Source organism: Bactrocera latifrons, unplaced genomic scaffold, assembly GCF_001853355.1.
Source record: "Bactrocera latifrons isolate USDA-ARS-PBARC rearing strain unplaced genomic scaffold, ASM185335v1 scaffold_213, whole genome shotgun sequence".
Lineage (NCBI taxonomy): Eukaryota > Metazoa > Arthropoda > Insecta > Diptera > Tephritidae > Bactrocera > Bactrocera latifrons.
This window is the reverse complement of record NW_017535664.1, coordinates 278311-289504: the sequence shown is the minus strand read 5'-3', so window position 1 is coordinate 289504 and position 11194 is coordinate 278311. Positions and strand designations below refer to the sequence as shown.

The 11194-nt window shown below is 33.4% G+C and overlaps 1 protein-coding gene across 3 annotated transcripts in view; it reads right to left on the bottom strand.

The window, feature by feature from the left end:
- Window positions 1–5077: 5077 nt before the first annotated feature.
- LOC108968390 (ecdysone-induced protein 78C) overlaps window positions 5078–11194 on the bottom strand; it is a gene marked incomplete at its 5' end in the record, with an annotated part of 168647 nt that continues 162530 nt past the window's right edge. For 2 of the 3 annotated variants that reach the window (XM_018932409.1, XM_018932410.1), the window contains 3 exon segments: window positions 5078–5806; window positions 6962–7237; window positions 7578–8149. In XM_018932409.1, the coding sequence (XP_018787954.1) occupies window positions 5429–5806; window positions 6962–7237; window positions 7578–8149 (1226 nt within the window). In that variant the 3' untranslated portion in view covers window positions 5078–5428. 3 annotated transcript variants of the gene reach the window in all.

Below are 11194 nucleotides of genomic sequence, written 5' to 3'. Positions count from 1 at the left end.
CAGTGTGTATGYGTTTATAATCACTGCCAAAATGTACATCGATATTTTCATATCTAATACACAATTTARTAAATATGTAAGTAGATCTAGAACACATCTTCTATAACTAGATTTTATCTTAAAATCTACTTTTATGTGCCGTTTTCACACATTTTAATGGAATTTTCATAAAAAATTGAAAAATTTGACACTTTAATATGTTGTTGTTTTTAGTATAACTACAGTTGCGCAACTACATAGTATACCGTTCATTATCATTCATTGTCATCACTGTATAAATGTAAATTTATCTTAAGTAACTTTTGTTTTTTAAGTTTGGAAAATTATCTTGTTAGAGTTATAAATKGCGTCTGAATCAAAGGATGGAAAATTATTGAGGCAATCAAACACAAAAATGCTTTTAACAAGTATAACGGATTTAATCATTTCCATTTCCATTTAAAATCACAAAAAAGAGGTGATTCGGTTCACATAAATATTTTTAAAATCCATTTTTAGTGCACTGATTTATTTTGTGTTATAAGTTTAAATCACAGAACTAAAAATAAAATGGAAAACAATAGATTTTTTAATGCTCCAGCCTAMTCAGAAAATGCAAGCCATGCTATATTTGTGACACTAAACAATACTTAAAAGCTATATGGCTCTTACAAATATACATATATAACTAGGTACACTCCCCGTTTCAATATTTAATGTGTCTGACCTAAACGTTAATTTTATATTAAAGTAGTTTTAAATTGCGATATTTTCGAATATTTAGAAATAAATTCYTATATAAAACTCTTTAGTCTGTCACTTAATTTTTTCATATTACTAATGCAAAAGTTTTATCTAAAAATTTACGATTTAAACACATACACATATAGCAAATTGTACTTTGTGATTTACTCTGAATAAAGGCAAAATGAAAGGCAGAAAGTTATTTACTACCAAGTGATTAGGTTACTTATAATGGATTTTTACACAGTTTACATTTGATTATCTTACGGAATTGCAACTGATGGGGAAATTCTATAATGAGTYTATAAAACTAATATGTGGATTTGCTTAGTTTACAAGGTCTTAGAGATGCTAGAAGAGGGAAATCTTTTTAATTTGTGTGTCTCAACTAACTATGAAAATCAAGAGTATTAAAGGGATGATAAGGAATGGAAGTGTACTAATTTCGGTTTCATAATTTGTTGTTTAGAGTGGCATGTATAAATTAAGTTAAATACCTAAAAACTGCTAGATCATCGTTCCGAAGATAATAAATATATGCGTTTCAATATTATTTATGGCGAATAAATATAAAAGTAATATATAAATAAGCACAAATTTACTTACTTTATCTTCAATTTTAACCGATTTTATGTCTCTATCTAGATGTATGTATGTATCTGAAAAACATTTCAATAAACACCACGGCACACAACCGGAAATCTAGTAATAYATTGTGCAGCGGATCCGCTCAAGACTTCTTCCGCTAATGGGGCTTTATCAGGTGAAATATAAGATTATAGCGAACTGCACTCAACTTACTTCTTCTAACAATTTGCAATATTTTAATATACTTTTTACTATATTATGACTGAAGTGACACAACTTTCAACATTTTTTAGGTTATTCCGCGCTGTGCTGCAAAATTTTGGGAAGCGTGCCTCACACACTTTAATACACATAAAGTAGAGCACTAGAAGAACAATATTCTGCACCAAACGAGTTGTTTTTGTAACAACAGCCATTAAACACATCTTATAACAATTTGCATTAATGAATTTTGTTAAATGTAACATTAAATGATTTCCAACTTTAACACCTGAATAATTTGCAAATTTTTTCACTTGTCAAATACATTAAGAAAACTAACGGCTTCCTTTACAGTTGCATTTGGATTTGCCAACTAATTGCTTACAATGTTATGTTGTTGCTGGGMAATGCGTTAAAACGAGAATTAATTTAAATTATCTTTTATTTGCGAAAATGCATTATTTTATTGATAGCGCAACAAGAAATAGTCTTATTTGTAAAATCTTAGGGAAAACGTTTACAATTTTTTTTGCCGAGACAAAATATCTTTGTAAACGGATGCACAATTTTTGCAATATTTTGGCAACKCGAAACTGACAACGCATGTTTATACACAGCTGTTTGAATTACTTTTTGTGACAGTTAAGTTGAATTTATTTTTTGCAAATTCTCTCATTTTTATTATTTATAGAAAATTTGTAAATTTACATTGCATTGCATATTGTAAAAAACAAAAAGCTATTAAACATGATCTGTTAATTGATGAATCATCTGTTGCGAAAGTATACTTTGGAAAGTGCTGAATATTTAAAAGTCACATTGCCGCAGTTGTCATGTAGAGAACTGATCCTTTGCAGGCATCCATAATATATTAATGAAAATAAAAAAAAAATAATCTATATAATGAATATATGTATGTATTTTCTTGCGTTTAAGTTGATCTGATTTTCGCGCAGCCAATCTTTAAAAYAAGCTTTAAATAATTACACCTGCTGAGTGATATAAAAATACCAATTCAAATGAAATGATCTTGCAACAAATTATTTACAATTTTAATATTGAAAATAAAACAGAACAAAGTGATGGTTTTTGTGTAATAAAAGTTTAAGTTTTATTTAGAAAAAAATGTATATCTACATAACTAATAATGTTTTGTAGKCGTTTGCTTGTATTCACTTTTAACTATTTAAAATTGCAAAAGTAAAACATTGAATTAATGTAGTTTGTTGTGTTTCTCATTTATCTTTTCATAAAATATATAAAAAAATATTTAATACAAACAAAATAATAATTAATGCGCAGTGTTGTTGCTGTGATTGCCACTTACATATACATATACTCAGGCCTTAATGTAGAATACATTAAAATTATGCTTAAATATTTATTTAAAACAAAACAAAAAATAAAAAAAATAAACAAACAAAAACTACGGAGCACTTATAGTTTAAAAACATTTAAATGAGAAGGACGAAAATGATATATGATATATGTATATATTTACTGCAGATGAACATATTTATGCATATTGCTGATTTATAAAATGATCATATATATTTATATGAATTATGTATACATGTATGCACGTCTGTATGTATATTTAATGAGTGAAATATGTTTAGGTGCTCATTTACACACACATTTATAGATTAATATATTTATTTTAAACATTATATACATTATTATTAAGGCTAGGTCAGTTATGAAAGTCAACGCATTCATGAATTGGAAGATGTTGAAAGGAGAACCTCAMCTCAAATATTCAGATGCATGTAAGTGTTGTATGCAACAAAAAAAGTGAAAATTATGTTTCAGTTGAGGTGAAACCTTAAGTTCAGTATAAATTGTTCAATGTAAATACATTTAAGTGTACAAATTTTACAACATTTTTAATGAGACGCAATGAAATAAATATTTTTTTACGAGTTGGTGAGTAATGAAGGCAGACGACGATGATACTTAGTGTATGATTTGTCAAGAAATTCTATTGAATTATATGTACTCGTATAACTACATATACATGACTTTGAGTGGTCATAGTGAACTTTTATTTACTGCTAATTAAAATTTTGTAGCTTTAACGTTAACGTTAATGAAAATGATATTTTGAAATTGAAAACGCTCTCGCGAAACGCAAGTGACTGGAAGGATATAAAATATGTGTACTTGTTATTGCTACCACTAATGTTTTCATACGAGTATGTGCCATATAATCTTCTAAGCATTTGGAGTTTATTATTATGAGCGGAGTTTTATGCGCAGGAATTCGTGTTGTGGCATTATGTAATTTATTTCTACTACGTTAATTATTCGTGCACTTATTTACATTTGTTTCGGTATTTATTTTTGTTCGCGTAGTGTTTTGTTTTTTGCTTGTCAATATTTTTATTGTTTTTCGTTAGAGTTGAGATGGGCGCTAAGTTTGCTAATATATTCGCTAATGCTATATATCATAGATGCATGTACGTAATTTATTTATGCATTTACATATGTACGCATGTATGCTTTAAGTGTAACAGTTATAACAATTGAGATTTATAGTTGTTGTTTTGTTTTTTAATTTACGGCCGTATGAGAYGATTTTAAGTAAAACTAACTGTGTATCATTAAAAAAAAWAWATATATATCTTCATGTTACATAAAAATTAAAATATTTTTCTTTATTTTTTACAAAAGTTCAAGAGCAAATAACAAATTTTAAGATTATTCTTGGCTAGTGTACAATTTTTSAATTCATATAACCTGTCGGCTTGATATACATGTTTATGTAGCTACATATGTAAGTTTAAAACAAAAATATTGCATAATATTCGATAAATTTATTTCTTTCGGCGTGTTTAATTTTTTTGTTAAATAAATACGTTTTTCTGTTTTTTTTTTTTAAATTTATTTAGCGCTCTTCTTATGCTTTTTAGATTTTCGAATTTAGTGTTTTCTTTTCAATGAGTTTTTGCGTATATGTATGAATACTTATTTTATTTGTTCACGGCTAAATTTCCACCATTTAGTTATGCTTTGTCAGTGTTGAATTTATGCGTTTTACTACATATGTAGCTAAGTTTCTAATATTCATTATTATTTTTAATGCTTTCTTGACCTTAAATGCTTAGAGTTTTTCATTTAAATTTTAAATATTTAAGGTTATTTTTTAGTTTTTTTGCTTTTTTGCTGATATTGCAATGTTACATTTGTCTGTGGCATGATCACGTGATGTTTGTTTGTATGTATGGTAAGTAAGCTTGTAAATAATGTTTTTTCACTTTACTAAAATTATTTATGTATATAAATGTATGTAGGTATAGCTAAAACTGGTATCTATTTTTCATAAAACACAAATTATGAAAGAGTTTCTGCTAAAATATTTTTTTATAAAACAACAAAACTTTTTTTTTGTTAATTTTTTATTTTTATATTTTTTTTTCAGTAAGTAGCAGAAAAAGTTATAAGCTAATCGTTCTACGATTATTTTTTAAAATTATATAAACAATTTGTATTATTATTACTTTTTCCATATAATAATTTTCACTTTGTTCCATCATATATGGTATAAATTAAATATGTAAATATGTTTTCTGTTGCTTAAGAACTATTCACGCTAGGTTTAGAAAACGTATAGTAATCATATTGTTATTTGTTGTTGTTGTTTCTCTTCTCATTTTCACATACATAAATCTCTTTTTGCAAACTGTGTGTTTGTTTCATTGCGCCCCCATAGGCCCACAGTGCCTCTACACACAAAAGCTTATACTTTGCTGTCCCTTTCTTTTCTCTTTCGCTTTCCTTCCTCCACTTCGCTCTTTATGTATTTTCGTCTTTTGCGGCAATTTCAGTTTCATTACATTTAACCTTATTATGCTTCGTGTATGTTTTCTCTTTTCACTTTTGGATTATCTTGCGTCACAGTCTATTCGTTTGTCCTTCACAGATCATCCTCTGTCTTGGGTATATCGAAAATCTCGGCGAAGAGTGGTGGCAATCGCAGTTTGGTCCAATTCATTCGTAACCAGTCTAAATGTGAGAAATGCTTGGCGCCCAACGAACGTAATTCGGGTATTTTAGCCTCGAGTGCTGGCATCAGTTGTAGCGCTTGTGTGGAGCCGGCACGTGAGCGGACGAGTTGTACGCGCAGTGCTTCGGCGACGCGTTCGCGTGATCGTGAAATCATTTTCGGTTCAGCGAGGCCGGAACGATCGGAGGCGAGCAATACCATGGCGGAGAAGAGACCGATTTCGGTATCGCTTAAACCGTAACTGTTGAGGGTGTTGGCGAAATTCACTAGCGAGATGACGAAGTCGTTCTGGAAGTGAGCAATATATATTTTTGCATTAATTACGATTTTGTTTTTGTCATTTAAATAAAGTAGGGAAATCGTAAGATATTTCATTTGAATGAGCTGTTATTCCCCTCGGTATTAGTGACTACAATATATTTTATATCAACGATTTTGAATTTTCAAGTTCAAAGGCTTCTAGAACTCCAAATTATTCAGGACTTCGAATCGTAATTAATGTGAGCTCCCTGACCGACGCTTTAGAAAGCTGCTGCTTCGAAAATAGTGTCAACATTGASACTCAATGTACAAAATTCATCCATATTTCAGAGAATCCTATTTAGGGGTAGTTATTTTGGAGAATATAAATCTTTGCGCGATAAGAAGAAGACATTTTCATCGAGAGGGTTTCCAGTTTCGAAAGCTCCTGCGAAGTCCCGATCGAAAGGACAGCACTATAGATATAGTTATRACAGTAGATATGTTGTGGCTCTTTGACATTAATATCTTTGGTCAGAAAAAAACTTTTCCGGCACAAAAATTTGTTGAGTTATCTATRTTTCTTAAGCGCGAGGCAATTTTGGATGATTRAAACCTTAACCAAGGGCATCGGAACGTTTTTAATCAGTTTAATGAGTACTTAGCTAAGATYAATACCGCAAAAGTAACAGYTCTTGACTGGATAAAGAAKTAAACTCAGGCTCAATGGCGTCCGAAAACATTTAATCGCCTCTATCGATAAATTTAGCCAAAGATTGGATAAAAAAATAGATTTGGTTCCAATGGAATAAGTCCTAGATCCGCGTTACTGAAGATCATAGCTAAGATCAGTATCGGGAAAGTGATAGTCCTAGACTTAATAAGGAATTGGAGTCGGAGCTAATGAYATCGGAACATGTTTAACGRCAGTWCTTAGCTAAGAACAGTTTCGGAGAAATGGCAGTCCTAGACTGTATAATTCATTAGATTTGGATCCAATGGCGTTGGAAAATGTTTAACAGTCGTACTGTGCACATATTTCAGGGTGATCTCCTTGGCAGTGTCTCAAGCAGAGAAGCAACGAATTTTTAGCTGAGCTTCTAACCAAACTTATTGAGTTCATTATTATTATTTACAATTGTTATGCCGCGCCCTATAAAAAGAGTATTCGACAAACTATTTGGAAAAGGCGAATCGACTTACATCATAAAGAATTTCCAGTTGTTGTCGTGTCAGATAAGTGCCATCGTCGAATGTCAACGTTGCATCATTGATCATACGTGCCACATGGCTGAGCCACACCTCGAAGAAGCCCAATTTGATGAGTATCAGCTGATCGTCTTGTGTAAAATCACAAAARCCTGGTACACGCTTCGCGAATTCAACGATACGTTGCACGCCGGGCGTGACGCGCCCCGCATACTGTTGCCACAGCCAAATTTTCTGAAATTCCATTGTCTCCGATACTGAAGTGGCAATCTGGAAACGGAAAGCAAATACAAGCAAAATTAATTAGTGGACCGGCGCGAGTGTGGAAAGAGCTTGTGCATAATTGAGGAAAAATAGGTCAACGGGCGGGGAATGAGGAAAGCGCACATCAACAACATTGCTTTATAGTTATGCTGATTTAATGACTGTTAGGCAGCGTTTATGGGTCAATGGTTGTACTACATGATAGTGACGGATGATGATGAGTAATTTGTATGCGTCACTGGAAGTGAAAATTTTGTGGCGGCTTCAACGAAACCAAATCAATTTAGCGGACATGGGATTTGCATAACGGTATGTGAATATGACACAACGAAGAACGTCTACCTACATAGCATGTACTTACTCCATTCTGCGGCACCGCCACCGGTCGCCGCATCAGTTCGCGTGTCTGCTCTTCCGTGTATGAGCAGTGCATGCGATGCGCCTGTGAGACGCACATAATCACATCGTAAACGGTCAGTTCGGCGGTAGGGCCTTGCATATCGACAACACCGCAACCGTTATTGTCGACGCTGGTAATGCCAACATTACCGACGACGCCGCCACCACCACCACCAACACTGCCACCGTTACCGACCACACTCATACCGCCGACACCGACGCTAACATTGCCGCATTGTCCCATCATGCCGCCAGCRCCGCCGGCACCTACGCTGACGCTCATATTGACGCCCACACCCATGCCACCAACACCGCCCGGTCCCGGTGTGTTGGCTGTGTTGGCGACGCTACTTTGGCCCGTACAGCCCAATTCGGAGGGTGACGAGGCGACTGAACACATTTGTGGCGTTTGTGGTGTATTCGGTGTATTCACACGCACAATGACGTTCGGATCATCCGTGGACGAAGGTGTGCCATTCAGCTCACGTGAACGTTTCGGTACGCGACCATAACGTACAGCTGAAAGTAAAGGAAAAAACGAAGATTATTAGTTTTTGTTTAAAAAAAAATGGATATAAGTAAAAATAGTAACGGTTTTTAGTAAATCTAAGTAAAAATTTGGAAGACCAAAACTAATCAARTACAAATTAAAGTTCCACAGCTGGACTGCATGAACTTGTGCAAGAACTGAAGCCGCAWAGATTTTCTTAAACGACATCGCTTTGCTCTATGGGCTCTTGAAAAGTTCCAAGAAAATCTGACGTTTTCAAGCAAAATTTTGTTCAGCGTCGAGGCCTATTTCTGGCTCAATGGGTATACAAACAAGCAAAATTGCCATATTTAGGACGAAGAGCAACGTAAAGAGATTCAAGTTCTGCCTTTTCATTCACAAAAATCCAAGGTTTGGTGCGGCTTGTGAGCCGGTAGAAGCATCGATCCATKTTCCTTCAAAAATGATGCCGATGAGAACTTAAACGTCTACGGCGACCGTTATAACCGCCTGAATAACCGACTATTTGATGCCTGAAATTGAAGCTCGWGATCTCGGCGTCATTTAGTTTCAACAAGACGGCGTCACTTCCCATTCACATCGCATCAATCAATGGATATATTGAGAGAACACTTCRGTGAGCAGATTATTTCACGTTTTGGGTCGGTCAATTGGCTAACAAGATCGTATGATATCATACCGTTAGACTTTTTCTGTGTTGATATGTAAAGTCTAAAGACCATGCGCACAATCCCGCTTCGATTAAGGCCTTGTACCAAATAATAGCCGTAATGGTCGAACGAGCCATCGCAAATTGGACCCAACGGATGGACCGCGGCCAACATTTGAAAGAGATAATCTTCAAAAAATAAATGCTAAAGAATATACTTTCAAGTGGTAATATATATTCCCCATCAAATTTGAAGTTACTATGTTTTTCTTAAAAAAAAAAAAAGTAGGAAACCTCGAAATGGATCACCCTTTATAATAAGTTTTTTTTTTACAGCAGAATTTTCGTGTTTTTGGTACTCGCTTAAAATAAATTATATTCAATTTCAATTTCGATATGTAAGTACAATGCGAAGACGCACAAAGAAATCTCAGAGAATTCTTAACTTATGCGATTTTTTAATTTCAAATTAACCTTGTTCTCTTTTCTAGATGCCGACGATTTGCTTCATTGAATTAATATTTTTTTTTTTTTGTTTTGATTCAGAAATGCATGGTTTTGGCATTATAATTACATTCGTTTATTTATTAGCGTTTTACTCCAGATTAGCCAACCTTGAAGTGTGGAATTATTACTTTTACAGAAATGTGAAATAATTAGCAATGACTGTTATTATTTAGAACTTATTGCACTCGTCAATTACAATTATGTTTGAGATATTGACTTTAAACAGTTTTAGTTGACTAGATAGARGATTGTTGTTATTGTTTTGGTGGTAAAAAACATGGCTCAAGTCACTTGGAGGACTGCTGCTGAGTAGACAGGCTTTGGCGGAAAAAAATTGCGGTCCATGTAACAAAAGCTCACGAGCTCGTTTTGACAGACCACAGAAGATGCGCGAGGGTATATCAAGTTTGTCACGTAGTTTGTATTACTCGGACGCAAACCTCGAAAACCCTATAAAGAACGTATGTGGTACTTATAAAAGAACTGCGTGACGAGTTAAGTCGATTAGCAAAACTCATCGGTTTGTCCATCCGAAGTAGTCCCTCAGTTTTTGAGATAATGATCTGAAACTTTGCATACTTCATTTTCTCCCCAAGAAGCTGCTTATTTGTCGGAAACGTCGATATCAGACTGCTATAGCRTATAGCTGTCATACGAACCGACCAATCCAAATCAATTTCTTGTACGGAAAACTTTTTTAATTAACAAGATATCTACATGAAATTTGGCAAATAATACAGTTTGAAGACACCGATAATTTATGGAAGAAATTTTCTAGATCGGATCGCTATAGCACTTAGCTGCTATACGAACTGACCGTTCAATATCGAGATTCATAGAGAATAAGAGATCTYTTCTATACCCTTTAAGGCTAGAATAAACATATCTTTGTAGAGTATTATAGCTTCAGTGATACCGAAAAAAAAATTTCTGCCGAATCATATTTTTTTTTCAATTTCTGTGAAATGGGAACAACAGAGGTCTAAACTAATAACGTAAATTAATTTGAATACCAGAGCATGTGCGCACACACACACACATTCACTTGTAGTAGCTTACGCATGTGACTACTAGTTTTTTGACAAAACAATAAATTATTGGCAAACATCTTGTGTGCCGATTTTTTAATATCCAACGCATTATTTTTATTAATATTCGCAACATTCCAAGCAAGCAAGTAAATGTGTGTATGTGTTTGTATACACCTACTCAATAGACATATATCAGAAAAGCTTAAAGGCCCAACATAAGTGCGAATTTAAAGAATTATGCCTTCAACATGCCACATTATAGGAAAATAAGTGAAATATATGTATATAGTGAAAAATATGTATATACTGGTGTATGTATATATGTATATGCAAAGATTTATTGTCGCTGTTATAACACTTCAAGTTTTCATGAGTCAAGAGCATTCATTCAGCGCTTTTTTATGCTACATAYGTACATATGTAAACATGCACAACAATAACAAAACAATAACAACACCAGAGCGTTTGAGACTTTTGGAAGATAATGATAAATCGTACAGAAATTGCTCTTTGTGCGCGTCAAGTGGATTTTTCATGTCAAATATTGTTTTTTGGGCTTTGTTGTTGCTTTTGATTTTACTTAGAAGTACATACTATATGTATAGAATGTGGGTTTGTGCATGTAAACTATAAATAACTAGTGGCACATAGCTGCTGCTTGGTAGTAGAGCTCTCTTGTAGTTGTTGTTTTGTTTGCTTCTTTTGCCTTTCAGCCTGTTGCTTTCATGTTCTTGCGGGTTGTCAACGACACTTTTATTTGTTAACAATTAAATTTCTCATAGTTCAATACACTTTGTTAATATGCCAGTGAGCATGAGCTTGAGCAGGCAATTGGGTGACAAGTCTACACATACACATATACATAC